Source organism: Oculina patagonica, chromosome 1 (genome assembly GCF_052425735.1).
Source record: "Oculina patagonica isolate OP01 chromosome 1, crgOcupat, whole genome shotgun sequence".
NCBI lineage: Eukaryota > Metazoa > Cnidaria > Anthozoa > Scleractinia > Oculinidae > Oculina > Oculina patagonica.
The window spans coordinates 11279912-11297092 of NC_135758.1; the positions used below are offsets into that span (position 1 = coordinate 11279912).

The window sequence follows — 17181 nt, forward strand, 5'->3', positions numbered from 1 at the left end:
ACAAGTGGAATGTTAGGTTTATTCCTGTGGTTGAACTACCGTTCAGCCTCAGGTCAGCGCTGGAAGTTGCTTGATAATACAAGCTAAGCCTGTACCTTCTTGCCTTTTTCTTCCCACGCGATCGTTAAAAAAGGGAATAACAAACATCTGAAAATGAAGCTTTTGCCGAATCCAGCTGGTAACACAGCAATCAAGTCTTTACCCTCAAACTGATTGTACAGTGCCCTACGACATAGCACACGCTACTGGTGCTTGTGCATATTCGTGTTATGTTGAAATGCATGGTTTTTGCGTAGACGCACTGCACGAAACAAAAGGTGCGAACTTAGGCGTTCAGGCACTGTTTAGGAACAGTTCAGCACAGTTTAGCACCAGATAACTACATACAATTAAACAGGTACTGTTCGTGTAAGTGCTCTTTGTGTAGCCAAAAAAGAACCTCTTACTAGATCAGTCCCATGGCCGGCAGCTACTCAAATAGGTCTTTTGTGTTAAGCTTTTAGCTTGGTATATACAACTGTAATTTTGTTTGCTTTCAAAAATAGAAAGTTGTTTTCAAACTTTATACAGTATGTACCACATGATAACGGATCTTTTAGCCTTAGTACATATAGTGTATTCACCTTGCTTGTGCTAGACGAGGTGACTGTGTTGACAGACTCTGTTGACTTTAGTAAACACAATTACAGGCTGGCCAATCAGAAAGCTTTGGTCCCCACGGCTGGAAGCAATCTTGGGCAGAGTATCGAAAAGAGGATTGGTGTCCGCATTTAGGGCGCGCGAAAACTGAGGGAGGGAATTCAAAGTATATAATAATACAGACATATAATATGTGTCATATAATATGAATTCAAAGTATATAATAATAGAGACATATAATATGTGTCATATAATAATATATGACTCATATAATAGAGACAGGAATGTAGGAGTATCAGTGAGGGGATGGGAGAATAGGGGATGCTGCCAGCAAACTTTACAATTTTGACAAACGCCCACCAATTTTTCACGGCTAATTTCATACAAAATTAACTGTGTTTAGTGTTATCACAGGGATACCACAACAGTTAAAAAATGTAATAAATAATTAAAAGAATATTATTCACGTGGTTCCGTACGTGTTCTGTGTTGCTTTTCTATATGCGTAGTCAATAGACACGACAGCACTGTTGTCGTATGCTGAGCTGTATTGTGCGCGAGCGGATTTCAAATATGCTAATTTTCTGTTTTCTTAATAATAATTGTAGTTGGGGCTATATGCATTTCTTTTCCTTTGGGTGGAAGATTGTTCCATATACCCAGACATTTTGTCAGGCAAATCGCCCCCTAGCGAGAAAAAAAAAAACACAAAAAATCCACGGGAATTGCGCGTAGTGATTGCGCTAATTATGGCGCAAATCCGCGCGACACTGTGATCGCGACTTCCGGTCGCGCGCAATTTTCGACTGACCAGGAGGGGTGAGTGTTCGCGCAAAAAATCTCTGCGAGAGAAGGAGCGCAGGTGATTTGCACTTGATGGCGCGTAAATCGCTGACGAATATGCCAAGGTAACTGGCCGCAGCTATAACGAAAAAAAACCCCTGAGGAAAACAGCTAAAAGGGAGCTCAAATTCTCTCTGGGAATCGCTCCTTTTAGGAAACAGACAGGTGAGCGTATTCAAAAATTATCCAGCTTTCGTTTGTGTCGATTTTAGTCGAAAAAGGGCGAGGAAGAAAAGAGTTCGAAGCGCTTTCGTGAAGTATGTTCAAATCGGTTCGTGAAAGAGTTGCCACCCTTGTCAAACAGAAAATTAGCATATCTGAAATCCGCTCGCGCACAATACAGCTCAGCATTCGACAACAGTGTTGTCGTGTCTATCGACTACGCATAATGAAAAACAACACAGAATACGTACGGAACCACGTGAATGATATTCTTTTATTATTAATTACATTTTTCAACTGTTGTGGTCTTCTTGTGGTGTTATCGAGGTACCCCCATTCAGACCGATCGATTCCCGGATAGGTGAACACAAAATCTTACCGCTAAGCTGCTGGAATTTTCTTCTCGCCTGTTAGACCTTGCATTTCTTCTTTGTATAGTTTTGCACTCATGGGGACCAAGGTTTGTAGCTTACTTGTGATGTTTTTTTTTTCTGACTTGAAATTCCCCACTCGTTTATGCTGACTTAATAAGTTTTAGCAAGGTACGGACCAATTAATTTTTGAATTGAAAGCGGGATGGGGTGGGCAATTCGCTTTTTTCACGATCCCATAATACATCTTGTTTACCCCCCAAAATTTTTGCATAAGCATTGTTTTCAATTTCTCTTGGGACGATTGCACGTCATTGTAAATCTCAAGAGAAATTGAAAACAATGCTTATGCAAAAATTTTGGGGGGTAAACAAGATGTATTATGGGAACGGTGAAAACAGCGAATTATGAAAAAAAAAACCCGTGTTCAGGTAAGCTCGAAAAAATGGTAAAAATTCTTCAAAACAACTCTTGCAAATGCCAATGCTGGAAAAATATCTCAGAAGAAAACTCAGAAGAAATTGTGTCACCCTCCCCCCCCCCCCCCAAAAAAAAAAAATAATAATAATAATAAAAAAAAAAGAATAAGAATAAGAATAAAATAAAAGTGAAATATAAAAAAATATAAAAAAAAATTAAAATCAAATAAAAAAATAACATTAAGTTAATGGTTTGTCCCTTAGCCGGCGAGGGGCCGACCAAGCTCCACCAAGGTACGCTTTCATGAAACTTTCGGTTATTTTTTCTGAATCGATCTATTTATATCTTTTCAGACTATGATTGAAACTGATTACTCATATTGGAGCAAACAGAGGTTTCAGAGAGGTAGTGGCCAGCTAACTGTAATCACAGGGGGGGCACACAAGCGGCGTGACTGTTTATATGTTGGAAATATTAAGAAATGTATGGGGATTTTGAAAGGGTCTTCTTATCGTTCACTTATTTCGAGTAATGTCTATATTTAAGTTCAAAATAAACGTAAACTTACCTCAACTGTTGTATTTTGGAAGGTTTTGCGTTGACTGTTGCTGTTGATTGTTACATTTCTTTATATTACCTATACCTAATTTCCAACATATAAACAGTCACGCCGCTTGTATGGGCGCCCTGTGCTGTAATACTGGCAGCGTTTACTGCTTTTCATAACCTGCGACTATAAGCTGGCGCTCTCTCAATCATTTCGCACATGCTCCATGTCAGGTTTTACTTAAGCAGCATGATTCGGCCTTGGTTTGTTATAACTAGGGGGACGAAAGGGAGTCAGCCGCGAAAACGAGGTTTCACTTCCGTCCGCTCTGCTTGATATGAGATGAGGTCATAGTGAAAAACGTGCTTCAACAGAAATGAACTTGACCGTTGTTTATGCAAGCTATAATATCAGTTGATCACTTCGGATTTGTTTTAGTTCAGAAAGAGAAATAAAAGTATCAAAAGAAGCAAGAGGAAATCGAAAAAAGGTCCGAGTTCTCTTTTTTGTGTGGTAATGTTTCAGTTTTGTCTGCCTTCCGTTTTCGCTTAAGCCAAACTAAGATCATTTTGACTGCTCGCTGAAACGAATCTAACACCGGAAGTTGCGTCCGCCATAAAATGTCATTTGCATGGATTATCGGGTGCGAATTTGATTTGTTTTGCAAATTTTAAATATCGGGCTCGTCTAAGCGTTGTCTGAAAACCTCAGACAGAAATCGTGTTTCCTAGAAGTTTCTTCGAATATTTCGCAAAAAGAAGGTTCCTATAGGGCCTACAAAAGCATGTTTTCACAGCGTTGGAAGATATTTGTCGCGCTATTTCTTCACATTAATTCGTGTTTTACAGTTCCTTTGAGTGATTTTTATCCTTATGGAGTGAGCGAAGGCGATACAGCACTTCCTGCTAATGACGACGGCAGTTCTGGAGAAATACCAATTTCAATTTTATTCCCGTATTTCGACCGGAACCACAATTCGCTCTTTGTAAGTACACTTGCTTTATTTTTTATATGCAAAACATTGTACTCGCTTGCACTACCAAATGTTGTAGCCTACGTTTATTCTTTCGTATTTAAAATATGTCATGGATATTTTTCAATGTTATTGTGCATATGATGGATATAAAGTCTCGTGATTTCAGAGCAATTCGAAGCGAACAGAACAGCTTGATAGCGAAAATCTGATCAGCCTATAATATTCTCTAGGCTTATCATTTGCCTAGAATTTATATCCTTCAACTGGTAAATACATACGAAAGAATTAATCGATGACAAGTTCTCCATTCGATTAGTTTTTCTAGGAACTCGAGCGTGATGTCGCAATTTTTGTCTCGCTTCAATTATTAATCAAAATACTCCTTTTATCCATGATGGCTTTTGAAATAACATGCATTTTTTATGTCGCGTTTTCTGCGGTGAATAAATTACATTCACTGTATATGTAGTTAACATGAGTGATGACATATATTCGGTTATATGATGACATTCTATTTGATGAATCTTTTTATAAAATCTTTGTTTGTTTTAATCTTTTGATTCACTCAGATTTAATTCACGCATCCATCACGCAATTCATGAAGCGTAGCGCACGTGGTTTAGGTCACGTAATTTTTTGCAACGCTCACTTCGCTATTTGAGTTATCTACAAGAAAATTGAGATTTTTAATTGAAGAAAGTTCTGACGTGTTTTAATCGTGAAATTTCAACATCAATGAAGGGTAAGTTTTAGAATCAACATATAATATGAACTTGGCCGAAACAAATTTAGAAGTTTACAAAATATTGAGAGTGAAAGTTAACGCATCAGATTATCGTAACGAGCGGGCACGAGGTCAATACAACATCGAATACAACAGTGTGAGATATCACGGTTACGGGTTTGTGGTCTGCTAACACGGCGAATGAGCCCCCCTCTCCTCCCCATCTGGGTTTCTTCTTCGTGCAACGCTTGATCCGGGATAAATGGCCTTAACAGGATGAAATTGGGGTAGAAGCGCTTCACTGGCTTGTTCAATTATTCTCGCGCACCTCGCGCGAGGCTTGGCACGGGTTGGGTTAATTTAATACAGCAACTGATCTGATATTGTAATTTGTATGCAAGGATTGCTGACACTGCAGCGATTGTAGTGTTTTACTCTCGAAATCCAGGAAGAGAGTGCGAGGCGAGGGATTTTCGACCATACGCCTTTTTGCGTTCGCGTTCCCGGGGAAATAAAAATGGCCAAAAATGCATGTCAGACCTAAGATTTTCTAAATATTTCTTATTGCAATATTTTGTGCAAGCACTGTGAAAAGTAAGGTTAGAAGCGACATCCTTTTCAGGTTACATATAGATGCAAAACTTGTAACAACCTATTTAAAGCTTTCGTCTTTTAATGAAAGAGCTTGCGTAAGCCCTTTTTACGACTGAATTTATTCAGGAGTATTGTGGGTAGCCACGGTTGGTCGGTTGGTCCATCATCTGTAGACTTCTCATTGCAACTCCGCTGACCAGCAGATTTACTTGTAGAAATAGTGTAGCAAGGCGGCCGTATAAAAGCGGCCGTATAAAGGCGGTCTTTTAAATTTAAAGGGGTTTACAAGAAAAACCAGAAGCAAAGAAACAAAATATGGCTGACAATTACGTGAAGAATTAAGTAATCGACCGCCAAAAAAGTGAACATTGAGAGCCAGTAATCTGCATTAATCGATCGATGACTTTCGTGTCTATCTTTCGAGCTAGCGTAGTACATGTAGTCGAATGTAGGAGCATTCGAAAACTAAATCGGGTTTCACATAAGCTTCATAAGCGATGGATCTATCTAGAAACCAGAGCGTTGGCTAAAATCGAGTGCGTGGCTGCTTGTTCCCAAGAAAAGGAAAAGCTTTTCAGATGAAACAGCACAATATTACATTTGTACCTGAATCAGTCTATTATATTTTTTTTACAGCGTTATTACTTAACAGCCTACATGTAAATTATTCTGCAATGCATACCTACGGAGCGATATAATAAACAAACCATTTTAGTGCTTTGGGTTAAAAAAAGAAAAAAAAAGGAAAAAAAAATAAACCCCCCTCTGGGACTCGAACTCGCGACCTTTCGATCCGCAGTCAGTTGCCTACCCGACTGCGCTACTTAGACGTACTTAGTCACGTGAGACGAAAATATCTTATATCAATGTAATCGACATTCCACCGTTTATCTGTTATCATGTGCATCAAAGGAATGTTTGAATCACCTTGCTGCTCATAAATTTACAAGGAATGAAAACTAAACTTTTAAACTTGGCAAAAAATTCAGTCGTGGCTCGAAGAGCTCTTTGATTTAAATTCATTTTAGACATGTACGTTTCTCTTGCGCTTTTGGTAAAATTCGTACAAGAATAGAGTTAGTTATAAAATGGTACCGCTTTTAAAATAAGCGCCAAATAGTCTTATCTTAGGTTGGTGTCATAAAAATAATATTTTCCTTTCGGATTTTAGGTGAACACAAACGGCGTTGTGTCATTTTTAGTGGCAGTAAGTCAATACACCCCAGCACCCTTTCCCCTGGGAGATCAGAGGCGCCTTATTTCACCGTTCTGGGGTGATGTGGATACCAGGAATGGGGGAACTGTATCGTACAGGGAGTCCACAGACAGCGTGTTACTACAGCGGGCTACAGGCGATGTTCGCCGTGCCTTCCTGGCTCATCAGAAGTTCTCGGCAACATGGATTTTCATAGCCACCTGGGACAGGGTAGCGTTCTTTGGAGCAAGTGAAAGCGCTAAAAGCAAGGTAAGGGTTTAACCCTATTTGGACCGGTGAGGGGACAGGGAGTAGCTCCCCGCGCACTTCAAGAATGAACGCTGTATTTGTGACATAGGCGGCCCCCTCCACGGTAATCGGGAGAAATTTTAAAACGCAACTTTTATTCTCCCGCTATGGTCTACCGTCCACATATACAAAATGAAACGGCATTTTCGGTCACCTAAAAGGGAACTTCTCGGAAACGTTCTAAAGCGTGAAGAAATTTGGAAATGCCGGAAGGGTGGTAAAGTGGTGGTAACTACCAAAGCCGGAGTTTTTGAAAATGCCGACGTTACAATCGAATTAAGCGTTCCTTTGTAAGTGAGGATTAGTGTGAACGGTAAAATCGATACGAAAACGATAGTAGGGACGTGGAAAAACATTTTATCCGTTTCCAGGGTGAAAATATATTTTTAATTTTTTCCAGATTAGTGTGAACGGTGGCCTAAAGCTATAAATCAAGATGTTATTTTTCAGGCTCTCTTTTTGCGACTGCTTAGGTCGCGCGGATAACTGCGATGATCTTTCACCCGTAGTTAAAATATACTGATGACATTGCATATATTCATAAACACGTTGACTTAAAACATGTCTCGGTGATAGTGTGAACGCAGTATTGGACATGCCAGTTTAATTTCACAATTCTCTTTCACCAACTTTTTACTTACTTGGAGTTGTACGTGGAGTTGTATATAAGCCTCTCAAGCATTTATTCAACATTGTTGATCAAGAGGTATTGAAAAAAAAAGCCTTTAGCACTCAAACGAATGGGGGCAAAAATTAAGACCAAAAAAAAAATCCCTCAGGAACCTGCGTCGCCAAGAGTATTGGAGAGATCCGCGGGCACAGGGAGAAAGCTTGGGCGAATACCCCCATAGTGAAGATTCTATATGTGTACTGGGTCGATGTAAGGAACACGCTGATTGGGAGCAAAATTTGAGTTGGAGCAAATGGATTAATGCTTCAAAAGATAATGGGCAACTCGTCTACGTACCTACAAAAACAAAACACAACCGTTTCATTTATTGCAAACGTTTTTTTTTTTTGTGTTATGGTTGCAAACAAATCGTTTCCTCTTAATTAAATCCCCATATTCGTACACACAAATTCAACCTCATTAGCGACCGAGCACCAGCCCAAAGAAAACAGAACAAATTACCAAAAATTTCTTTCTGGATTCTTTTATATCGATCTTTAGGTTAAATTTTAAATAACTTCGTAGAGTGCTTCTAACGTGTTTTCGTGCTAAAGGCATTAATTAAAACACTATTGATCATAGAGTATTAAAAATTAACGCTTTAACGTTTTTCTAATCGCGGAATGGATGGCAGCCGCGCTTTTGATAAAAATCGTCTGATCGCAGGCTGTCTTCTCTCTTATCCGAAAAACTCTGTCGAAAAACTGGTCGTTTTTTTGCTATGGTTGCAAACAACCCATTTCCTCTTTATTCAATCCCAATAATGCTACACAAAAACTCAAGCTCATTAGCGACCGAGCACCTGCCCAAAGAAATTGACGAACAAATTACCGAATATTTCTTTCTCGATTCTTTTATATCGATCTTTAGGATAAATTTTAAATGACTTCGTGAAATGCTTCTAATGCGTTTTCTTGCTAAAGGTCTTAAAACACTGTTGATCATGGAGTATTGAAAAAGGCCTTTAATATTAAAACCGCGTAAAAAGGCGTCCTTTGAGCTATGATTTGAAAAATATTCCTAATGGCATAAAAAATCGAGAAAAAAAATATTCGGTAAATTGTTTCCTTAGTTTTTTTAAATGGCAAGTGTCTTATTTCTTTTTAAGACATTTTGAATGAAGCTTAATACATTGACTCCTCGATTTATTCATTATCAATTTGTTCATATTAAAGTCGACACATGTACGAATTGCGGACCTACGTTTATTGGACTTGCAGTACACCCTGCAAGGTGAAGTTCATCGTCGTAGCTTCGTTCTTCAATTTTTCTTCTTATTTTATTGCCTCAGGGCTATAGAGCTTCCTAAACGAGGGAGAATGTTAATGAATGTCAGTTTAACTAATCATTTACCTCGATATTAATCAACCGACATTAAATTATACCTCAATCTATAGTAGGCTACGTGCACCAAAGTCCTTCTTTCTGGTACGATTCTGCTATTCTTTAGACAGGACATAAATACAGCGCATGTTCTTTTTTGTGCCCGTTATAGGTTAACACTTTTCAAGCAGTGCTGGTCACGGACGGACGCCATTCGTTTGTCATCTTCAATTACAATCTGATTGTGTGGACAACAGGAACAGCCAGCGGAGGGAATGATGACGGACTCGGCGGAACCCCTGCTCAGGTGAGTAACGGGGTTGGGGAGAGAGAGGGGCTCGAAAAATAAAGAGTAACTATCCGCCCCTATACAGCACACCCATTTTAAAGAAATTTTGAAAATGATGTTCAAAATTTTAAGAACATTCCCAAAAAATATACGAACAAAACCAGACAAAGGTCTTTGATAGGTTAGAATCACATACTTCTTTCGGGGAAATGACTAAGCTGCTGGCTTTCTGCAGATAACAGGAGGACAATAGTTTTCGCAGTGACCGCGTAGAAAACTTCAATGGGTGACTTAACGAGGATCGTGCCAAAACCCTGGCTGGCTCTACTATGGAAGCTTTTTATAGTACTTTGAAGTATCGTAACAAAACTTTACAGGCAAGGAAAGCTTGTCTCCGCGAGCCCCAAGAAAAAATAATTCAACGGCATTTGGTTATGACAGTCCGCTGCACTTGGTCATGAACGGTAAAAGATGCAACTAATTAAAATCACGCCTGGTGAAATAAATTTGAATTCTTATACATAAAAAAAACGATAAGGGCTGCACTAAACTCGACATTAATGTATCTTTGACGTCCCTTCAAAATTGGTACGACTTTCAAGCTCATTGCTTTGAGAATCAAAGTCTCTTCGAGATGTCGACGTTTTTGCATGAAGTATGAGTCGAAGGTTTATCCTGTGCATTGTTCTTCGAACTTATCATTTTTTTTCAGTGTAGTTTAGTTTAACAATTTCCTATCTTCGCGGAGGAAATGCAGCCATATAATTTTGTCAAAAATGGCTCGTCCGCGCCGGGTATTTATACACATATTCCTTAACATTACACAAATAAACAGTGCAAATTTCACCGAGATCTGACAATTCTATACTTTAAAATTGCAGGGACCTTTCGAGGCAGTCGATTACGGCAGCGAAATTAGCAAATGAAACAGCAAAATATGCGTTCGACGCTTTGTTTTTGCGACGCCATATTTGAATTGTTATAGCCGGGTAGACCGCTGTTCAATGTGTTGAAGGCCGTATCGTTACGATTGCTCCACGAAAAAGCACGAAAAAAAAAATACGGATATTTCCGACTACTGTCGGAGAAAACATTGCGCATATAATTGGGGCGTAAACAAATCGTTACACTCAAGCTGCGTTTTGTCTAGGCTCTGCGAGAGTCGGATATCAAGACCCAGGATTAAACAAAAGCCATATATACAGTGAATGCTTTCGAATTATATTTGAAGATGAAATACGAAAGAATTTTGCTGTCTTTGACTGAAATTCCACTCGAACTGCGTAGATACGATCGCATGTTGTAAAGCCGATTCATGCAACATTGCTGTCATTCCCTGTCAACGCGTGGTCACGTCCCTAACGACCTAGGCTGATGACGAAATAGAGTTGCGCTTACATGTAGCGACCACATTTGGCCTAATTTTTAACCGCTCCTAAGCTAAAAGAAGCCCCCATCTCTTGCATTTGTTTTAACTTCAATAATATCTTTGAATAATTTTTAAACCATGTAAGTGCTAGTGATTATTTATTCGTGTTTTAGTTACGCAATCCATTGTTTGTGCGACGCTTTTTATAGATCGCCTTTCAGACACACGTGCGTTGAGATAAGAAAGCTGACATGTCACTTTTAAAATTGTTATATAACGTTTGTAAATGTGACAAGTCACGTTTTTTTCACGAGATCGCAAGTGATCACCCACAGCGGAAAGTAATCCCTTGAGAAATTAAAACAGTCCCTTGATAAATTAAAAAAGTCCCTTGAGAGTTTACAAATATGTGGTTCCAAATTTTGTCCACTAACCCCTATTCTACGTTTTTAGCTTGTAAACAAGCAAAAACGTCGAAAAAACTGGAGACCTCGAATGTCTTTCGAAATTATGTCAAGTTGTGTAATATACGTTTGTGCGTCTATCTTCTAAACGAATTGTGGTATATTTATTACTAATTTCCCAAACAATATTTTTCAGGGTGGATTTAACGCAGGCGATGGTATCAGGTTCTTTGTTATTCCTGGCTCAAGAACAAGTGAAATTCTCAACCTTCCCACGACTTCAAACGTTGCTCGCGCAGGGCAGTGGATGTTCCGAATTGACGAGGCTAGTGTAGAAGCTGGAGGGTGTGATTCAAGAGGTACCATCGCTTGCTTTTTCAGTTGGTATCTTGTTAACATACGGGAGGGGTTATAACGGGGATGTTTTTGTCGTTAACAGACATGTGCAGAGGGTGCTATAATCGGGAGGCATATAAGCAGGGGTCTTGTAACTGGCATTTAACGGTACGCGACCAGTTAAAAATTGTTCTACGATAAACATAACAGAACATTTCACGACAAGTTACCGTTATTTCTTTGTCTCCATCTATCACTCGAAAAACTTGGAGCTTTTAATCTGCTTTTAATCTGTTCCGATATGACAGGCCGTCTTTACTCGATCAAAGCTCGTCAAGGAAGAAATTAAAGCTCGGAGAAGAAGAATTGTGCATGCCTTGCTAAGACTGAATAACGGTTTATTTAAAGTCACTTGAGTTGTTCAAACCTTACATAAACGTCGATGACGGTAGACAAACACCAAAGAAGTTAAAAAAGTTATTAATTAACAAGGATGGCTAAGGTTGACGAGGATTAAGATTACCAAACTAAGCAATTTTGTAGAAAAGAGAGAATGGACCCCTTAGTTAAGGAACTTCAGTCGATTCCAAAGCACATGTGCGATATCGAGTTTTAATCTTAAATTTAATCAATTATAGTATCGTTTATTTAAATTTATTATAATGAAATATCAATTTGTCTTGGGTAATTTGTCAAAACATAAATAAGTTCATAAATACACGACCCCACAAGCATGTGTTTGCTTTAACACAGATCGTGTTTAAATGAAGGTTTTATAATGATGATGATGATGATGATTATGATGATAATGATGATTATTACTAGAAACCGACATTAACCCATAATGCCATCCGTGACGGTGGAGCCGATTTGAATTTGATCCGACATTCTAAATTTCATTCTAGCTTTTATTTTATCATTATATTTATTTCTACATTCAGGATCTCCGACGCTGACCCTGTCGCCTCGTTCAGGGACTATGTTAGGAGGAACAAACATTAAAATGAGTGGACCTTGCTTCACCGCGGACGACAACATTGTCGTTCAGTTTGACAACGAGGTCAGTATAAACGCTTCGTTTGGCAGTGAACTGCAGTCTTCAGTTACTGTGCCAGTGTTAAACAAGACGGGAAGGCTGCCAATCAAACTGTCCATTGATGGTGGAAATTCTTTCAATTACACCGGAGTTTACACTTCAGGTATTTATTTTTTTTTTTTATTAATGCTTACAACAATGCTTACAACAATACAATACACACAAGGAAGAAAGAAAAAAAATTACAATGTAATAAAGTAAGGAAACAAAACGAAACGATGTATTACAAATCTCTACACTAATTAACCATAGGAAAATAATAAGCACAAGAACGATAAAGGGGCAGGAAAAAGAGGACGAAATCAATATAGTGGCAGAAATTAAAAATGCAGGGCTGTTGGTGGCATTGCCAAGGCAAGTGGGGGTAGAAAGTGGAATGTCAGGGGATACAAGGGTTTTTTTTTACTTGACCTTTTTAAATGAAATTTTTCAAACGTTCCCATTTCTTCGGAGTAGTGGTTTTTGTTATCTGTTCTGTTTCATATGAAAGTTTAAGATATCGCCGAAAACCATCTATGTGGGGGTAGTTTCTTTTGTATGCAAAGCCAAATAAGTGTCTGGCAAGCAGGCACAGTTATTTATTGTAGTATTGAGATGAATTGTGTTAAGCCCATAGCAACAGTACACTCCAAGAGTTATTTGGATTAATTTTGCACTGCGTCATCCTTGATGTCACATCGGCCCAGAAGGATTCTTTTAGGGCATTTCCAGAAAAGATGAATTAATGTTTCTGCACCTCACGGCAGAAGTACTTAGAGCTTACCTTTTTACGAATCTTTTTGATTTTCGGTGCAAATTATTGAAACTCTTTCAGTCTGTGCTTTTTGTGCACTTCGAAGCTAGCTGGTACGTCTTTTGCCATTATATCTTCAGCATTTGTGATGTTACAATCATTCATCCATTTCTGCTGGCTTTGGGTTGGAGCAGTTGATTTTTTGTAACGAGTTTAGAATATGCAAGTCGGGTTGCACTTAGTGTTAACTTAGTAGAGAAGTTTTCGTACTCGGGGCTATTTTTACAAAATATGTGCGTGTTCCAAGTAGACTTGATTGTAGATATCAGACCGTAATATCTTAAAGGGCACGCATTGATATTGTATTTAGTTCTTAGTTAATTTAAAGACAGGAAGTTGTTTAAGTCATCTTTCAAATTTTCACTTTTTTAATGCCCTTGTTAAACCATTCTTTGTAGAAAATAGGGCGGTTATCAATTCTAATTAGCGAGTTATACCATAAGGATTGATCAAGAAATTGTTTCTCAGAATTATATTTCTTCAAAATTTGCTTCTGACCAGATTGTCAAAACTTCTTTTATAAAACTATTTGAAGCTTTTGCAGTGCTGGTTGTATCTTTCTTGTCGAGGTTTCCTGTAAGGGCTATTTTTCCTCCAAATGTTCCTAGTTCTAAGTCAAAGAAAAGTTTCCATTTTCCTTGTTTTTTTTTTACCTTTTGCATTTCTCGCCATCTGACACAGCATACTTTTTTTGTGTGAAATTTTGTATTTTTATAGCTGACGAATTATCCGCGTTAAAATAAAGATTGTACATCTATCTACGGTTGCTTCAAGTGAATCCTTGCAGCCCCACGATGAAATATAAATTATCGTTAATAAATTGCTATAATAAGATTGCATTTCGGTGCTACTTATGAAAATTTAGAGACACATCAAGACCAAAGAGGTTTATCATTTCTTCGATAATTCCACTTTTCACCGTCTTTATTATGATACAGGCTCATAAACTCAACAAATCCTCTTTTAACAAATTATATATACACATATCACATTCTGCCTCCATCATTTTAGTTCCTATCAATAGATACAAGCCTGGTGTCCAAAGAACAGACGGCGATTTATGGCAGGAAGATTCCTCAGTAGAAGTGAACTGGGACTCGGGAAGCATTGGCGGTCTTGACGATGATGTATCGATTGATTTAGCTCGGTATAAAATGGACGATGACGATGTACCGGTACTGGACAGCTTTCACACTGTGGTGGACTCTCAGTCAAATAATGGCCACAGCCAGTTTGTTGTTACCAAAGGCCAAGGGGACGGGTAAGGAAGTTCCCTTCGGCTTAAAAATTAAATAAACTATTACTAACGGCAGGTGCGATGTCTGAAGCTATGCAATATACCGCTAAATGCGATCTTGCATCGGGGATTTTAATAATTTTAAATTGCCTTAGCTCGAGGGTGGGCGCTTAATGAAAACAGTGCGCTTATTTAGGACGTGGTTCTTATTTTAACGCGTCCGAACTACAGGCCATAAAACCGGATATTCTCGCTATAGTACTTCCTATACGAGTGCTACTCGCACTGAAGTTTAATAAAGTTCAGCTCAATCCCTGACAACACATATTATTTTCAACTCGCAACTAAATAAAGCTCAGTACACTGGCCACTATTAATCCATTTTAATACGCTCCCATATTAAATTATTTAAAAGAACCACAATAAAAAGCTGATCATAATTTATATTTTATATTTCTCGTTGTGCCAGGAACATAGAAGATCGTTTTGTTAACCTTGTACGGGTGTCAAGGAAGAGCGGCAGTAGCAATGTCTCCCAGTCCCAGTGGGTGTGGAGTGACTTGTTTGCCTGGAAAAACGCGCCATGGGCCAACGACAGGTGCAAGAAGTGGCATCTAAAGGAACCCAGTCCAGACAAATTCAAAGGTATCTGCCTTATTCTTGAAATTAAACATATTCTGTGAACCAGTTCATGGGATTTTATTTGGACGAAAAATGATAGTCGTGCATCTTTTGTTTTGAAAGAACTTTTCCGTGTGGTGCTTTCGCCGGTGGAAAAATGTGACTCAGCTTGCTTCAGTGCCAGCCTTGATTAATTTAATAATACATTGTTCAATCTGTTATTAAGTTTAATGGGCTCTCAAAAGCTAATAACTATGGGCATTGGGGATGGAAGGACTGTAAGCTCACCGCAATAGTCTGCTTGAATGTAGTATCAGTGTACTTTGGATGCCGTAATGTTTATCCCTTAAATAGTTTCTATTGGGGAAGAACAAATTCCGTAATCCTTTTAATAAAATGCCTCTTGTTCTTTTTAAGGTGACCCCAGCCTACAACCCTGTCCAAGGATATTTACGCAAGCCATGGCTGATCGAGGGCGCTTCATGTCTGATGAAGAGTGCAATCCATCCAATCGAGATGGGTGTGCTCGCTACCATAAGGGAGCTGTTCAATGTTTTAAAATGGTCAATCCCAGGTAAGCTATTTTCAGTGGATTTTGGTCATTTGATTGTCCGTATACCATGTACATAAAATGTTTCAAGTATGTTGCGACCTTTAAGATCGGAGGAGATGGCTCATTCACGTGGGCACTAAACTCTAAAGTAAATATAATATTAAGCGGCAAGCAGTCTTGTCTCCTACTCTGGATGGAAAACAAGTAACCTCCAGCAATTTGATCCGGTTATGCCCTAATACGCCGTTATCCTGTACAATTCGTTGGTACTCGCCGGAGTTTACGTCTAAATGGAGCGAAGTACTGTAAAGGTAAAATGTCTTCCCTAATGATTACAGGACCATACTGGACCACGTTGGGCCAAAAAAGAAATACAGATATGAGGCATTTTAATCCCAGCAAGAAGGGCGTTAGAGCTCTTAAAATAGCTGGAGAGGAGGTTTTTATGGCGCTTTCACATCTGAAATAATTAGTCCACATCAATCCATTATTATTATTTATTTACTCTGAGAGTACTACGTCACTGCGTGATGCAGTTAAATGTGTGTGTTCATTGACATAATGTGATTTGCGCGATGCAGTCGTTGTGTCACCCACAAATGACCACTGCTCACCATAAGAGTTCTCAGTAGCTCAGTGGTTAGAGCGTCCGATTAGTGTACGGAAGGTCGTGGGTTCGAGTCCCATCTGTGAACTCAGAATTTTTTCCTGAGTTCATTCTTTCCACACATCAATCCATTATTATTATTGAAATAATTAGTGTTTGAATTTATTCATCAACATGCATAATATTTTAACTTTATCACCAGTGCCACAGGTGCAGGTCAACAGTGCTGCTATAATAACTTTGGTAATTTGATGATGGGCAAGCCAGATGCAGGGTCTCTTGATCGAGTTCATCCTAATGCTGGTGTTCCTGTAATATCTCACTTCTTCCATGACCTAGTACCGTACCAAGACTGCTGTAAACTCACGGACAACTGTGACAAGTATTTTGAAAAGCGGCCATCAGATGATGGGTCACAATATCAAGCGCCGAGACCTGGTATATGTAGTTGTTTTTGACCTAGTCTTTTTTATTATTATTATTATTTATTGTTTTGAACCGAGATGAATTCGAGTCCTATCATGACCACAAATATGAGCGGGGTCAATATTTCAACATCGAAAACGAACATGGTCGGTCAATAAGAATTTTTTTTCTTTTCTATTGTCGGAAAAGAGGCTTATCTCTCTTTTCTGTCATCGAAAACGAGGGGGTTGATCCAGATCTCTCTCTCGGCGCGCGGGTAGATCAAAGCCTAAATACCTGGTACTCCTATCTAAGCCTTTATCAAGACCTTTAAGCCATTCTTCTTATGTTTTTCAATTAATTTTATTTTAGACTATATTCAAAACATTTAGTCGCTGTTCTTTAACGAATCATGCTGAAACGTTTTCTTGGTATGTTTCCCTTAGCAACCGGATTTGGTGACCCACACATGGTGACGTTAGACGGCACACCATTCACGTTCAATGGTTACGGAGAATACTTCATTCTAAAAGTGAGCGGGGTGGACTTCGCTCTGCAGGGGCGCATGGAACCTCTTGTGGCAGACGATGGAACTTTATCACGCGCCACCGTCTATACAGCGTTTGCCGCTAAAGAGCATGGATCAGATACTGTGCAGGTCAGGAAATATTAAAAACAATCTTTGCGGCTCAGGCTTG

General features: G+C 38.9%; 1 protein-coding gene across 4 annotated transcripts in view; it reads left to right on the top strand.

The window, feature by feature from the left end:
* Positions 1-3620: 3620 nt before the first annotated feature.
* Positions 3621-17181, top strand: part of LOC144655648 (protein mesh-like) — a 28722-nt gene continuing 15161 nt past the window's right edge. For all 4 annotated transcript variants that reach the window (XM_078515942.1, XM_078515949.1, XM_078515964.1 and 1 more), the window contains exons 1-10: positions 3621-3967; positions 6448-6741; positions 8946-9080; positions 11032-11194; positions 12113-12370; positions 14072-14321; positions 14767-14942; positions 15336-15492; positions 16281-16516; positions 16930-17141. In XM_078515942.1, coding sequence (XP_078372068.1) covers positions 3767-3967; positions 6448-6741; positions 8946-9080; positions 11032-11194; positions 12113-12370; positions 14072-14321; positions 14767-14942; positions 15336-15492; positions 16281-16516; positions 16930-17141 — 2082 coding nt within the window. In that variant the 5' untranslated portion in view covers positions 3621-3766. The remainder of the gene's footprint in view (positions 3968-6447; positions 6742-8945; positions 9081-11031; positions 11195-12112; positions 12371-14071; positions 14322-14766; positions 14943-15335; positions 15493-16280; positions 16517-16929; positions 17142-17181) is intronic.